Raw genomic sequence first — 16,417 nt, forward strand, 5'->3', positions numbered from 1 at the left:
CATCAGATTTGTTGTATGGTGAGGGCCTTCTCTCGGTTCACAGACAGCCATCTCCTTGCTGTGTCCTCATATGGCAGAAGGGGCAAAGGAGCCATCTGAGGTTTCTTTTTCAAGGGCACCATCCCACTCATGAGGTCTCCACTCTCATGCCCTAATCACTTCCCCAGAGCTCACTTCCTAACACAGTCACTTAGATCATTAAACTCTCAACAGAAGAATTTGGGGAGAAAACAAACATTCAGTCCATTATAAGAGTTAAAGAAATATTTGTACACACATACCATTAAGGGATCAAGATTTATGCTCACTATGTTTGTCTTACTGGAACAATGGCACAAGTCAATACTTCTGTAGGAGGGTGTAAAGAAAGGGAAATTGATCCACCTACTATATCAGGAATCACAAAAAGTAATGCAGAAGTGGTTGGGCTGGAAATTAAAAACAGGAAGAGTATTTGATAAGCAGGTAGGATCAGAGAACTTGAGGAGCTCATTCTAGGAAAAGAGATATGAAGAAAGGTCCAGAGGGCTTATATGGCTTTTTGCTATAGGGTAACCTCCAGCAGTTGAAGTTGATCTGGATTGTAGGGTCAAAGGAGAGACTCTGAAGATGACTGGAAAGATACATTGCACTACTGAGAAATTTGGATTTTATCTTAAAGGGAATGGAAAAATATAAAAATGTTTGAGGTTGTCTGATCTGGATAGAATTGATGTGTGGGAAGGGGCATACAAGAGTCTATAGATATTAGTCAATTGATAATGATATCGTGTGATATCAGGTGGAAACCTGTGGGGAAAATAAGTAAACATTGCTCTGAAATGAGTCTATGGTGTTTTAAAACCTCACAAGCAAAAGGCCAAACAAACTATGTCAAAACAAAGCTGTGGTGTACACAAAAGGCCAAACAAACCATGCCCCAAACTGGCAAACCAAACTGTGGTGTGCACAAAAGCTTCACCTTTCTCCCATTTAGTAAGGTAGACATAAAGCAATGCTGTTGACAGCTCTGTAAAATAAGAAAAGACCCACAGTCATTGAGTCTGAGAGAAGACAGTATCAGTTTTATTCCTTTTTCATGTCATGTATCTGATCTGTCTTCCTTCTGTGCTTAACAATGGTGACGCAAAGGACATGAAAAATTATCAAAGTTGGAGATCTTCCTAAACCTACGGCTGAACCTAACTTCAGATGTTTTGACTCCAGTCAGAGATCTAATGTCCTCCTCAAACCTCACTATGTGGACCTGCATTGTCATGAAGTATTCCTTACTCCTAAGTTTCCTTTCTCCTTTGATCCCAGCAATAATGCTGAAAATAATACTATTAGTAATAATGACAAAAGTGACAGGTAATATTTTGTGATTTCTTAACACGTGTTAGGCAAACTGCTATGATCTGATTAGAGAAATTCAGTCATTACATCAGATACCTCTGCTTATGTTTCCAAATATGTCAGCCACATGGTATCTGGCATTCAAAATATTCCAAATACTTTCTCTAAACTTCTTGGCATATGTTAACTTGACGTTTCCTAAACACTTCTGATTAGGACATTCATCTTCACACAACTGCAGTCCAATAACATTTCTCTTTCTTTCCAGTCCCTTTCTCTCTCTCTCTCTCTCTGTGTGTGTATGTGTGTGTGTGTGTGTGTGTGAGAGAGAGAGAGAGAGAGAGAGATGCAATGTGAAGACAGAAACTATATTAATTCTGTTTTCTCTCAGTATTTGTCATCAATGACCACTCCTTATTTTAGTTCTCAAACTTCATGGTGGATTTGAGATTTAAGATTTCCCACTTACTAATATCCTTAACCATTACTTAATCAATTAACTTGGCTATCCATTAGTTATTCAAAATATGCATTTAGCACCTTTAACTGCAGAGCACTGAGCACTTAGAGGTTTCAAAAACAAACAAACAAAATGTATGATATCTTATAGTCCACTAGGAAAGGCAGGCAAATTAAATTTATATGCAAATTAAATTTGATAAAAGAGTTATATGATTAGGGTAAGTCTGTTAGTATCAGTTTGTCCAGGACAGTTCCAGTTTATGTGCACTGTTATTAGTGCCTCTTTAACTTGCAACAGTTTAATAACAAATGATATTACTAAAATACACCCTGAAAGATTCAGGGAAGACTGCGATGTAAGTGAATAAAAATAAACATTTTAGTAATACAATTTAGGATAGACTTTGGAGTTAATCCTTAGGCTTTCAAGAGGCCTAATATAGACTTATACTAGACGTCTGATTGAATTGAATTCTGTCACTAAAAATTACTTTCTTTAAGTACCAATCTCTGGCAATGAGCTTGAGAATTACAGGTTTATTGATTTGTGACTGTTCTTTTATTTCCTAGGTCCTGACATGCCAGGCAGAAAATCTCCAGTTCCCTGCATCTCTAAAGAACATCAAAATGATCAGCTTTATGGACAGGGTCTCTCTCAGGTCGCAGCAAGCAGAAGTCTAATATCTACACTTGATATTGCCACACTAGGCTACTTGGTATAGACTGGTTTTAAAGATTTACCATTTAACCATAAGAACAAAGTCGCTGTGTAATCATTTTTTTTAAAAAGTGTTTCCTAAGGTACTTACAGTGAGCCTCGCGGTCCTTCAGTCTGTTAAGAGTTCCAGCTTGATGAATAATGGCGTATGGACAAGTTGCTGCACGCCTTATCTTTTGGCCCAAATTTCGGTTCACCACAAGTGAGATTTATTAATAGAGTAATCCATGCTAGTTGCATAAGCCTGCATTTTTACTAAATATCAGCTAATTTTTTGTAAAGCCTCTTTGTACAAAATTTTACTTTGTGGTGCCTTAAGAGCTCTCATGTAGGCTCCAATTTCATGCCAAATTGCTTTAGGATGAGGACAGTATGGCAGGGTGAAGAAACACTGTGGGAATTATTAATTCGTTTATTATCAGATAGGCATGAACTGTTGTGCTACAATATCTTTCTCTGAATCTGCGTATTTAAAAAAAGAGTCACCTGATGAGTCGATTGCATGAGTCAACTGATGCAATAACTTTTGAATTAAAAATGAGCTTCACACTGGTAAGATGATCATATATTACCTGAAAGGGTTCCCAGTCTGCAGTTGTTCTGCTAGTTACTAGTCAGTATTTGTGGAAATGTTTTAATCTCAACGCCGTGAAGAGGCCAGAGAAAGGGGTATCATGGCATTCAAAGCTTTCTGTTTGGGGCTGCTTTGTGCTCTCTTTGCCTTTTGTATATATACCCCCATACCCAGCAATATTGAAGAATACTGGAAAGTAACAGCCATAGATATATCTGCTAAAACTGGCACATTTATGGTAAGATTCACATTTTTTTCTTCTGGATATTGGAATGCCTTGTTGACTAAAAATCAGTGCTTATGAACTTTTTAGTAGTTACTGCTTTTGAAATAACCATTGCTTCTTTGTTTGTTGGAATAGATCAATTACATAAAAATAATAAATAAAACTTACTGCAGCTTCATCTGTGCAAATAGAGTGAAGTAGAATTCTTGCTTCCCAGGAGTTTGTATCTAAATGTAAAGATTGTATCTATTGTGATACACATTAAGTGGTATTGCTAAAGGGAAAAGCTTTGTTTACTTGGTAGCTTAACCTTTGAGTTCTATTTCACATGTTTGAGTTGTTCTTGTTTTTTTCATGTTTGAGTTTTCAATTAGGTTTTACTTGTATATATTATACAGATAAACATTATTGGTGTTTGTACCCACTTGATGTTAATTTAGGGCTACCATTATCTCAGTGGTTTCCATTGCTTATTTTTAATTCTAAATTGCTAGGTTTCAGATTGTCTGACTTGAAATATGTAGGGTTGATTATGAATTGAGCAAAAATAGCTCCTTGGTAAAGGGCAGATATGGTTAGACACTAGCATTTTTTAGCTTTTAGAATACATAGGCTTTCTATAATATGTACCTCCATGCATCCCACTTTCTTTTGATTATTTGTATCACTTTATAGAGGGGGGAAAAGAAGTTCAGAGGAGCTCATGCAGCAAGAAAGAGACAACTTCAGAATTTGAGCCCTCATATACCTCATTTCAAAGTTCACTCTTTCTGCCAAACCAAGAGGCTCCCAGAGACGTTCTTTGATAACAGAAGCAATAAGAAGGTGAAGGAGACAATGGCAACAATGAATGATTAGAGAAGAGAAAGTAATGTGTGGTATCAGAGGGAGAGGCTGTCCCCTGGTAATTCGTCCAGCGGACAGTATCTCTGTGAAAACATGCCCAACTCCTACCTGTGTCTGCTAAGTCCTGATATTTATCTCTCTGTTTACTTCTAGAGCCATAGCTTCACTATAACTATCTCTTCTGCAATGCTCTTACCCCGTGAGTTAAATGACATGAATGCAGGTGTGGGTAAGCAAGTACCAGTTCCATAAAGGCTATTCTTTTCCAGCTACAAATTATTTTTGCCATTGCCCATCTATAATAAAAATTACAGCCTTTATAGATTTGATGTTGTATTAGGATTGTTCTTTATTTTTCAAAAGATAATAAGAAAAGCATCCATGTATTCACCTTAAAGATTAATGCTGGTAAAATTAACAGTCATTGGATGTTTTAAGGAAAACAGTTTAATTCTTCCCAGTGCTGAATTTTGAAAATCAAAGTTGAGATACTAGGAAGAAAAATTAATTCTTTAACATATGAAAGGGAAGTGAAAATTAAAGTTCTTGAGGAAGAAAACTTGATAAATAAAATGCATTGTTATGTCTATCACATGTTAGATTGGAAAGTTTGGTAGAGTTTAGTAAAAGAGCATGTCCCACCTTGGAAAATTTCCTTAACCCTTCATTGTACCTTTTTTTATACTTGGAAAATGGGGTTACTAATTATAAACACTTTTCAGGATTGCTTTGTGGATTTCAGATCACATGTGGTAAAAGAGCACAAAATAATGTCTAAAGCGGCACTTTTGTTACTGTTCAAAATATACTTAAGAATTTGCTCAGAAACAGAAAATACCTGAGAAATGAGAAACAAGGCAATCTGCCAAAAATCTTTTCAAATACAATTCAGTAAGTGAAAAATTCGTGTAATTTACCCATTTATCAAGAACTTGGTTTAAGGGAGACCTTACCTGATTATATTCAATTAGCATGAAATTACTTAAGAATTTTTATTAGTGAAGAATACTTAAATAAGACAAGCTTTATGGAATACATACATGCATTAGACACTCTTCTATGTACATTAAAAGTCTAACTCACTTAAATTCTACAACAACCCGCCGAGGGATTTTATTATTATTATTATTATTATGATGAAGATTTAAAAATTGAAGTAGAGAGTAATTTGCTTCCAGTCTTATAGTCAGTAAGTGATAATCTAAGAGGCTGGTCTACAGAAATGGGTGCAGATTTGACTTTGACATTTCCTGGTTGCAATTTTTTTTTTATAAACATATATTTTTATCCCCAGGGGTACAGGTCTGTGAATCACCAGGTTTACACACTTCACAGCACTCACCAAAGCACATACCCTCCCCAATGTCCATAATCCCACCCCCTTCTCCCAAACCCCCTCCCCCCAGCAACCCTCAGTTTGTTTTGTGAGATTAAGAGTCACTTATGGTTTGTCTTGCAATTTAAGAGCTTCTGCATACTTCCTCCTTGTTAAAGTATAGGCGTTAAATGCTCTTTAAGACCCTGTAGTACCTCAAACTCTTGGAAATAATTGTAGGAATAAAAGCTGTTTAATGTATTATTTATTGACCATGTAATTTTTAAGGTTCTTCTTTTGAGTAAACTGTTCTTTGCAATGTCACAAAGATCCTAGAAAAGTTGTCAGAAATACCAGAGAATTTTCTTCAGTGATATCAAACAGGGATTTGGGGCATGGGGATGGTGGGGGGCAGTGAAGGACTTAAATCTATTTGGAGTTGAAAACCAGGGCAATTAAATAATTAATGGTGGGTCACAAGACAATATTTAAAAATTTGGATTAAATAAAGTGAACCATAAAAAAGAAAAATACGACAGCATGCCTACAAAACAAAAAGAAAAGGTGGTATAAGACATGGACATTTTTCAGACAAGAATTTATAATTAAGAAATAATTAGGACAGACATAAAAAATGTGGTAAACTGACAGCTATTGAATAACACAGTTACTAATCTGAAATACAGAATACTTGAGATTTTCAACAAGGTTACAAATGAAGATCTATGCAATATTATTTGGAAATAATTGTTACAAAACATTTGTTTATTTTGCTTGTGTTTTTAAGATTTTCTCTTTCTATGCATTTGATGATAAAAATGAAAATGTTAAATTTTGTTTTACTTTTACAGGCTATGTGTCTTGAGACTATAGGTATCATAAAATATGAAAAGTTTATTTCCATGATACTGAGGCTGGACTATACCCAACCAGTTTCCGATGAGTATGTCACAGTGATGGATACAGAATTTGTTGACATTCCAGTACGTTTGTACTTGCCAAAGAGCAAGTCAGAAACCCCAAGACGAGCTGTAATCTATATTCATGGTGGTGTTTTTTGTCTTGGAAGTTTCAGTAAGTTCCTCATATAAGAGAAAATTATAACTGGCTATATAGTATTGATATAAGAACTATTTAATATAAATATGCATACTTATAAGTGTAATAGGTGTAAGTGTAGCTATAAATATTAGATATCTAGTAGAGAGATAACCACAGACATGTGTTTGGCAAAAAATATCATGGAGATCATTATTTTTGTTTTTGTTTGGTTTGGTTTTGCTAAACATTTTCTTTTCAGCTTTTACAGTGAATGAATTCATATCAAATGAAAGTAGGATATGAATGAATCAATTAGTATAACTTGTTTTCTTTGGGATCAATATATACTCAGAAACAGAAGTATTGAGGCAATGCAGAAGTTTTAAATGGTAAATCAGAGTCATAGGTTGTTGGTGGCTACAAGCTCAAGTTCGTAGTCACTATAACAATAACGCTAACAGTGATAAAGTTTAGAATGATACCTAGTCTTAATTCGTAAAAGAAATCACAAAATAGACCTATGTTATAATAAACTCTTTGTTTTGGGGGCACCTGGGTGGCTCAGTTGGTTAAGCATCTGCTTTTGACTCAGGTCATGATCGAAGGGTCTTGGGATGGAGCCTTTGTCAGGCTGCCTGCTCAGTGAGGAGCTTGCTTCTCCCTCTCCCTCTGCCTACCTCAAGCTCCCCCTATTTGTGCTCTCTCTTTCACTCTCTTTGCCCAACAAATAAATCTTCAAACAAACAAATCTCTTTCTATGAGGTCTAGTTTCCCTATCCATCACTGGCAATGATTCTAAGAGGCATTTATAGCAGATTCAAGACAAAAACATGAATACATTTCTCTATATGAGAACTTTGGAAAACCTGATGATACAGTAGTACTAGTATAAAAGAAGGAGGCACTGTTCTATTTAGTTAAACAAATGAATATAATCGAGGAAAGATAAACAGGTAATAAATAATTTTTTTATACCTTTTGTCTTTCTCTAAGCCTCATTTGGTTCTAAATAGTTTGAGAACCTTAAAAAGATATGTGCATGGGGTGCCTGGGTGTCTCAGCGGGTTAAAGCCTCTGCCTTTAGCCCAGGTCATGATCCCAGAGTCCTGGGATCGAGCCCCACATCGGGCTTTCTGCTAAGCAGGGAGTCTGCTTCCTCTTTTCTCTCTGCCTGCCTCTCTGCCTACTTGTGATCTCTATCTGTCAAATAAATAAACAAAATCTTAAAAAAAAGAGATATGTGCAATAAAGCAAGCTATACTTAACCAAAAATAAGTTATGAGGACTAGTCATAGAGAAAATTAGCATGGAAAATTAATAAGGCATAAAAACTCAGATTAATATACAAAATGCTAAAATGGTACTACAATTTTGTCTTTCTAGTTACCTCCTCCCTAGCTTTCTGATGTCCAGGAACACCATGGTTATTCTCATCTTTAAAGGATTGTTTTCTGCTTGACCATGAATTCCTCTGTATAATCAGTCCCTTCCATTTTCCCTTCCTTCTCAGACGCATTTCTTTGCCCTTACAGGCTCTAGTCCTTCCCTACTCCTTTCTTTTTCCACCTTTAATTATCTCTTTGATCTCTACAATCTACTGCATTTGATAAAGACTAGGCTTTTCTCCTCTGACATGTACTGCTCCTCCCTGTTTCTATGACGAAGTATCTCCTAGATTTCCTGTCAATCCTTGTTTTCTCATCTCTCTCTCTCATCTCTCATTTAAAAACAAAATAGGGCCACCTGCATGGCTCAGTCAGTTATGCTTCTGACTCTTGGTTTTGGTTCTGGTCATGATCTTAGGGTCATGAGATCAAGCCCTGGATTGGAGTCTGCTTGTTCCTCTCCCTCCCCTCTCTCATGCTCTTTCTCCCATCAATCAATTAATTAATTAATTAATTAATTAAATCTTTAAAAACAAACCAAAGAAAATAACAGATTTTCCACATTTATTCTTCATAAATATTCTTGCCCTCAAGCCCCATCCCCCCAATTATCTCCCTATCTTTGGGTTTTGAATTCACACACTCTGTTTTCCAGTCTCTTCTCTTTTCCAAATATCTACATGTTGCTGACACCCAGTCCTGACTCTGCTTCTCTGACACTATTCCTGAGTCCTGGATCCATTTAGACATTTATAACTGGACAAACCACACACATCTTGAGCTCAATAGGACCAAATACAATTTTTTGTCTTGTGTCCAAATGGCCTTAGAAAACAAGTAAAAAACCCACCATCCGTCTAAAACAACATCTGAAAGTCCTCAGTAAATAGCAATTATGGCCAATTATTTACGGTTCTTTAGTGCTCACATCAAATTACTATACCCTATTCATTATACTTCTGGAAGTTTTGACTTCATTAATACAATTTACTACTTCATGATATTTTAAAGATATTCCTTTCTGATGTCTCTGCATGTGTCCTGTTCAACTTGATTTCATCTTCCACTCTTAGTGTACTGGATCTTTCTAACATGCAAATCTGGTTTTATGATTTCTTTGTTTAAACTCTTCAGTGACTTTCATCATATAATAAAGTAAATCTAAATCCATTAGCAAAGTGTTCAGATTTCCAGATTCTTACATTTTTAATTTTTCTTGCCAGTGCTTCCCTTCATAATTTTGCTTCAACCATACATAACCATACAACCAAACATTTAGTTTCCAAACCCTCCTTGAATTCTTATTTCTGTCTCTGGCTATGGTGCTGTAGAATGTCCTTCTCATCTTACTTCAAGAAAACTCCTGCTAACCCTTTTATGTTCAGTAAAAGCATCATTTCATTGGTGATGGTATGGGTTGGGGTGTGTGTGTGTGTGTGTGTGTGTGTGTGTGTGTGTGTGTGTGTAGTCTTCTCTGGATTTAAAAAATTTTGGTAATGTTGCTATATGGTCCATTGCAGTTTATATTTACCTGACGGCAACAATCCTTGTTTTGTTTTGTAATTGTGTAGCATGTTTGGTTCACTATCTCTTCAGGAAGTAAAATCACCTCTTAGCATCTACCAAAGCATTTTCCATTCAATGAATGTTCAACAAATAAATGTCTTCTGAGGAAAAAAAAAGTGAATGACTGAAAAGAAATTCTGTAGTGTTCTCTAGAGTGATTATTAGTTAAAATGTTTTTCCAGTATTGTTATGTCTTTTAACTTCCTTAGTCTTTTCAATAAATTAGATTTCATCTATAATTTAACTTATATCAGGCATTAGGGTGTTTGGAATACTTTGCTTCCTTTATAAAATATTATGATAAATATAAATATAATATATAAATATATATTATAATATATATAAGATAAATTAAGTAGCAGTTTGGCCTCATTTGTCTCTAAAGAGATTTGTTAATGCCATTAAAGTTTTCATAAGGTCTATGAAATACCCAAGTATCCACATACATATCACCTGGGACTTCAGTCAGCCCAAGTGAAATGCTCACAGATGCGAAAATATCACTTTGAAAAATACTTAGAAGTGGTCCTGATTATCAGATTGATTTCCCCTTCATTGGCAAGTACAATGATTACAATCAGTAATTCCTAAAAATGTGCAAATTATTATTCAGGACACACATTCCAATTTCTTACTCAGCTAAATTTCACTTGTATCATCTTCTTGTGTCTTGGCTTTATATTTGCACATTATTTGTTCATAGATCTGTCAGGACTTATATAAATAAATAAACTATAAAAGACTTAGATACTTTCTTCTTCTTCTTCTTCTTCTTTTTTTTTTTTTACAAATCAGGACAGAGACACTAGCTATTATTTGGTATTTACTAATTTCAATTTCCTCACTTTGTTTCCTAGGCTTCCTATTTTTTCTTTCTTTCTTTTTTTTTTTTTTTCTCCTTCAAATTTGTTGAAGTTGGTTTGAGAACTAAGAAATAGAAGAAGAAGAAGATATTTCTCTGGTAGACTTTTTTACACAGAACTGTAGTTGTTGTTTTCTGACATCTAACCTAATGTCTTCTTGTTTCTATCTGGGTTCTGTAAGTGATGTAAATTCAATAATTGGACATAGAGAAAAACATGAGTCAACAGATTATATCAGCAAAGATCGTGAGTTAGGACAGCTGGAGATAAAGAATGGAAAACAAGAAATTTAAACTGACTTATGTTGCAAGAAAAGTGAAAAGTATTGGGAAATAAAAATGAAGACAGGTTTGAAACACGTCATTAAGGAGTATTTAGCGTGAGGGTCACAGGGTTCTTATGTCTTGCACATTTTGGTGTTCATCCACCCCCTTGCCTTGCACTGCGAATTATCAAGCCAATCTTTAATGAAAATACTATTTTTCTACATAAAAGACTGCCTGACTTACTTTTCTGTTTTCAGGGTAGTCACACACACAGTATTTCATTAGTTATTAATTTGACATTTTGTTAATGTTTGGAAAAATTTGGAATTTGATCATGGCTCTAGAATTTCTAGGATCCTGTGGTAAATAAATTAATAGCAGATGTCACAGGGTTGCCAAAGTTTTGGAGCCAGGTCACTGGTAAATTGGATTTGGAGGTATTTGGAATGAGATATGTATGTATACTGGGGAGAGGGGCAATGGCTTGTGTGCCATGTGTACCAAAATAGATATGTACATCTAAGTCCACATACTGACTTTCTAGAGGCTCTCTCGAAATTTAGTTGCTTTTCCTTAGACTCTTAAATACCAAGGTTATTGCATCATTTTATACTGTGGCATATTTAAAGAATTTGGAAGTTCAAAGAACCATATTATTGAGAGCTGTGGTTTTAGAGAGTCAGTACATCTATTATTGACTTTCTCTCCTGGACCCATTGAAAATTATACACAAAATTAAAGTAAATGATGGTCAAAGCACGATATTTGCAAACGACATATCAGATAAAGGACTAGTGTCCAGAATCTATAAAGAACTTAGCAAACTCAACACCCAAAGAACAAATAATCCAATCACGAAATGGGCAGAGGACATGAACAGACATTTCTGCAAACATAACTATTATTTCTAAAGAAGCCTTTGGAGAATGAGTATGTAGGTATTGTTATGACACTCTTTGACACTCTTGAGTTAAATCAACTCATCTGTAGTGGCTGGCTCTGCTGACCAATCACACACTTCCTCCCTATAAAACTTGCTGCCTGAAGGAACAAGCAGAGCAAAATACAACAAGCCACAGAAGGTTCTTGGGAGTGAGGGTCCCTGTGAACAGGCAGCAGATGAAAAGAGAAAAATAAGAATAGTCTGAGCCTCCTTTCTCTTCCTCAAAACCACCAATTTGCAAGGCCATCTTTTCATCCCTAAAGACAATGAGTGACTGAGGAGGCACCCCTGCAGAGGTTGTCATGCTGATTCTGGTCCCTCCTCACAGAAATAGAACAGGAAATATAGATTCCTTTATAACACTCACAAGTCCCCTTTTTCTCATTACAGGGAGGAAATTGACATTTATTTCTTCATTTCAGAATTTAGAGCTATTGATGCCCTGAATAGATGGACTGCAAAGAAACTCGATGCTGTTGTCGTCGGAGTGGAGTAAGAAATGATTTTCTTTGGTTACTATGATTTTGCCTTCACCAAGTAAAGGTTTGATTTCCAAATCGAGTCATCTATTTCTCAGATATAATTTCTTAAAAATCACTCTGTCACCATTGCATCAAAAACCATTCCTCAGAAGAATCCACTATCTCATATTCTTCTGTGGTTCTGTGAGTCTCTGAGTGACATCTTTGAGTGAGCATTTTTGGAAACACTTGCTGTAGACACATAAAAGTCAGTTCCCATTTTGTGCCCTGGATAACAAAACTAGGTAGGAAGAAATAAATTATTGTGCATTTGGGATACTAGGTTGTGTTTGGGTAGAGGGTAATATGTTTCATTTTATGATAAGTCTTGTTTAGATTAATGTAGGTGATAAAGATTGGATCAGCTAAGAATTTTAAGCTAATCTCAGGTAAAGTGATCTTACATTGTGGATTTTGCTCAAAAATATCAGAATGTCCCAGGACAGTTCAATATTTTCTTAAATTGGTACAATCTCTATTTCTGAATCTGACATCCCTAAGAGGATTTTTTTTTTAACCCCTCTTCCCTAGTCCATAGTAGTAACAAAAACATACTTAGAGAGTTCTAATCCAATAGTTTCTTAGAGGACATAGTAACATACATTTTTGTTTGTTTGTTTAGCTAAGAAGCTATGAAAGCTTAGATAACAAAAGTGACAATTTGGTCATCTAAAGAGTGATTGCCAATGTTGTCATTATGGTTACTTACAGTACCTAGAACTTGCTATTTTCAAGGATGCTTCTAATAAATATAATATGAGGACGTTACTTTTTTTTAACTCCATGGTTGGTTTTTTTTTTTTTTTTTTAAGATTTCTTTTATTATTTGAGAGAGAAAGAGAGAAACTGAGAGAGCATAAGCAGGAGAAGGACAGAGGCAGATTCTGCACTGGGCCAGGAGCCCAAAGCTGAGCTCAATCCCAGGACCCTGAGATCATGACCCAGGTTGACGTCAGACACTTGACTAAATGAGCCACCCAGACACTCCTTACCTTCATAGCTTTTGAAGTAATCTAAACCTTCTCATTTTAAATCTGTTTTAATATAGTGATATGTTTGTGTCTGGCTTATATAACCTGTCAAATCCTTATGATTTGTGTTATTCCTTCCTCTAAAAAGTCTAAATCTAATGGATTTAAAGTAATAGACACCAATATCTTTGCAGTGAGTTTAACCTATACTTTGGTTAGGGCTTTCTAAACATGGTTTATGGTAAAATTTTAAGTAATTATATCAACAACATTTGATGTTAAGTACAGATATTTATAAATTTTATTATTCTGAAGAGCAAAAAGAAAGAGCCCTGATAGATAACAGGCTAATAGAATTATTCTATTTTTACTGGCTCACATATACAGGGGGAAAAATCCATTTATATCCATTAAAATAGGGTGTAATAGTTTGCCTTACAAATGAATTTATCAAAAACAAGCAAACTCCCTAGCATATTTAAAGTTATTTATACTTTAAAATTTTCCATCTAAAATCAGATGCTGGGGGGATGCCTGGCTGGCTCAGTTGGTTAAGCATCTGCCATCAGCTCAGTTCATGATCCCAGGGTCCTAGGATTGAGTCCCACATTCGGCTCCTTGCTTAGCAGGAAGCTAAGTTTCCCTCTCTACTTTCCCCTCGGCCTGCTGCTCCCCTGCTTGTGCATGCTCTCTCTGTCTCTGATAATAAATAAGTAATCTTTTTTAAAAAATTTATTTATTTGACAGAGATCACAAGTAGGCAGAGAGGCAGACAGAGGGGGTCGGGGAAGCAGTCTCCCCACTGAGCAAAGAGCCTGATGCGGGCCTCCATCCCAGGACCCTCAGATCATGACCTGAGCCAAAGGCAGAGGCTTTAACCCACTGAGCCACCCAGGTGCCCCAATAAATAAATAATCTTAAAAAAAATAAAACATTAAACTTATATGGACTTACTTAAAAAAAATAAAAATAAAATCAACTGCTGGGAATTATCCATGGTGAAATATGTACATTGCAAGCATGTAGAAATTTTTTCTAAATGACCTTGAAAAAATATAACACTTAACCTAGAATAGTCTCTTAGATCTGCTGCCTTCAAAAATCCATGGTGTTGGCACACCTGGGTGGCTCAGCTGGTTAAGCAGCTGCCTTCGGCTCAGGTCATGATCCCAGAGTCCTGGGATTGAGTCCTACATTGGGCTCCTTGCTAGGCAAGGAGCCTGCTTCTCCCTCTGCCTCTGCCTGCCGTTCTGTCTGCCTGTGCTTGCTCTCTCTCCCTCTCCCTCTCTGACAAATAAATAAATAAAATCTTTTAAAAAAATCCATGGTGTTTTTCACATATATATGTATACATATGCATGTATTTATACATATATATATATATATATATATATATATGAACATATATATATAGTTACTTAATGTTTGGATCATTGGTTACATTGAGATGATATAAGTTGTGGAGTATATTCAGTTAAAGATGTACTTGGACTAAAAATTATGCTTACAATCAGGAAGTTCATGATATCCCATACTCCTCACACATAACGCTACCCATGGACTTTAGATACAAAGTTGAAAGCTTTCGTACCAATTTTCTTTTTTTTTTTTTTTTTCAAATAATGACTTAGTGGAAAGACTCAGGTTTGATTTTTGGAAGATTAAACAATAGAGACTGGTGTTAAATTGCATCTATTTGGCATTTAAAAGCTGCATAGAAAGATACAACCATAAACCGTACTTTAAAAAATTGTTTAAATGAATTGTTCTTTTCTAAAGCTATAGATTAGCTCCTCAATACAAATTTCCAGTTCCATATGAAGATTGCTTCACTGTAGTCAAGTATTTTCTTCAAGATGAAATTCTTACAAAATATGGAGTAGATCCCACCCGAATCTGTATTGCGGGAGACAGTTCTGGGGCTAATTTGGCAGCAGGAATCATTCAACAGGTATGTTTTGTCTTTATTTTGAAAGGTTGAGGTCAAAGCTCATTTTTTTTTTCTGTACAGGTAATCAGTTCTTCTGGCATAATTTATTGAAAAGACCATCCTTTCTCACTGGATTATAGTAATGCTTGAGTCTAAGATCAGTTGACCATGATATGACTACTTCTGAATCCTCTCTTCAGTTCCACTGATAACTACATTGACTTTAGCTTTGTTTTTTCTTCAAAACTGTTCCTACTACTCTAGTCTGTTCCATCAAATGTTGGGATATTGTGTCAATTTCTAAATTGACAAGTGGTGTTTTACTTTTTCAATGTACATATCTTACAAATCTTTCTTCAATTTTTTCCCGAGTTATTTTGGAAAATTTTCATGTAAAATAATATTTTTCAAATGTTTTCTTGACAGTATATAGAAATACATTTAAGTTTTACATTGGCTTTTTATAATCATATCCTTTTTTAAAAATAAACATATCCTTAAATGTTTCACTTACAGATTCTAGTATTTTTTAACATTTTCTAGAATTTTCTATACAATCATATCTTCCACGACTAGAAACAGTTTTAATTTTTTCTTTCCAAATCTTTCTACTTTTCCTAATTAGTGCACTGGCTAGGTCTTTCAAGATGATACTGAATACAATTATCTTTCTTTGAGTCTTAGGGGGAAATTGCTCAACATTTCACTAATAAATATGATGTTAACTGAAGGCTTTTCATAGTTGGCTTTTGTTGGTTGAGGAAGTCCTTTCTATCCCTAATTTGCAGATAGTGTTTCCATAAATAGGTATTAAATTAGATAAAATTTTTGTTAGATTTTATTTATTTATTTATTTGCTATTTTAGAGAGAGAGAGAGAGACCTCCAGCAAGTGAGCAGATCGGGGAGCAGTTGGGAGAGACAGATCATATGGGAGAGGGACAAGCAGACTCTGTGCTGAGAGTAAGTCATCCTGAGATCAGGACCTGAGCTGAAACCAAGAGTTAGATGCTTAACTAACTGAGCCACCCAGGCACCCCAAGTTTGCTAAACGTTTTTAGTGCATCTATTGTGATGACCATGTGGTTTTTCTCCCTTATTCTTTTAATGTGGCAAGTTATGTGATTTTACTTTCAGATGTAAAATCATGCTTGCAAAATTATGCTTGCATTCCAGACATGAGCCTCACTTGATCATGATGACTTAAATTTTTATATATTATTGGTTTCCATTTGCTAAAATTAAAGATTTGAGCAATTGATTTCTCTTTTTTTAAAGCTCTTTGTCAGGTTTTGATATAACAGTTATATTGGCCTCATTCAATCATTTGGGAAGCATTCCAACTTCTTAATTTTTTTTCAGAATACCTAATCATAAATTAATTTATCTGTCCTTTAAAGGAGAAGAATGATGAAGAAAATAGAAAGCTCATAGCTGAAGTAAGAAATCATAACAC

General features: G+C 35.2%; 1 protein-coding gene across 1 annotated transcript in view; it reads left to right on the forward strand.

Moving 5' to 3' along the window:
* Positions 1 to 3,189: 3,189 nt before the first annotated feature.
* The window catches only part of LOC309870944 (arylacetamide deacetylase-like 2), a gene marked incomplete at its 5' end in the record, with an annotated part of 29,270 nt that continues 16,042 nt past the window's right edge, over positions 3,190 to 16,417 (forward strand). Inside the window, 4 exons of the mRNA XM_082743576.1 lie at positions 3,190 to 3,327; positions 6,328 to 6,550; positions 11,963 to 12,032; positions 14,812 to 14,983. Of these exons, the coding sequence (XP_082599702.1) occupies positions 3,190 to 3,327; positions 6,328 to 6,550; positions 11,963 to 12,032; positions 14,812 to 14,983 (603 nt within the window). The remainder of the gene's footprint in view (positions 3,328 to 6,327; positions 6,551 to 11,962; positions 12,033 to 14,811; positions 14,984 to 16,417) is intronic.

Source organism: Mustela nivalis (genome assembly GCF_964662115.1).
Source record: "Mustela nivalis genome assembly, chromosome: 1".
NCBI lineage: Eukaryota > Metazoa > Chordata > Mammalia > Carnivora > Mustelidae > Mustela > Mustela nivalis.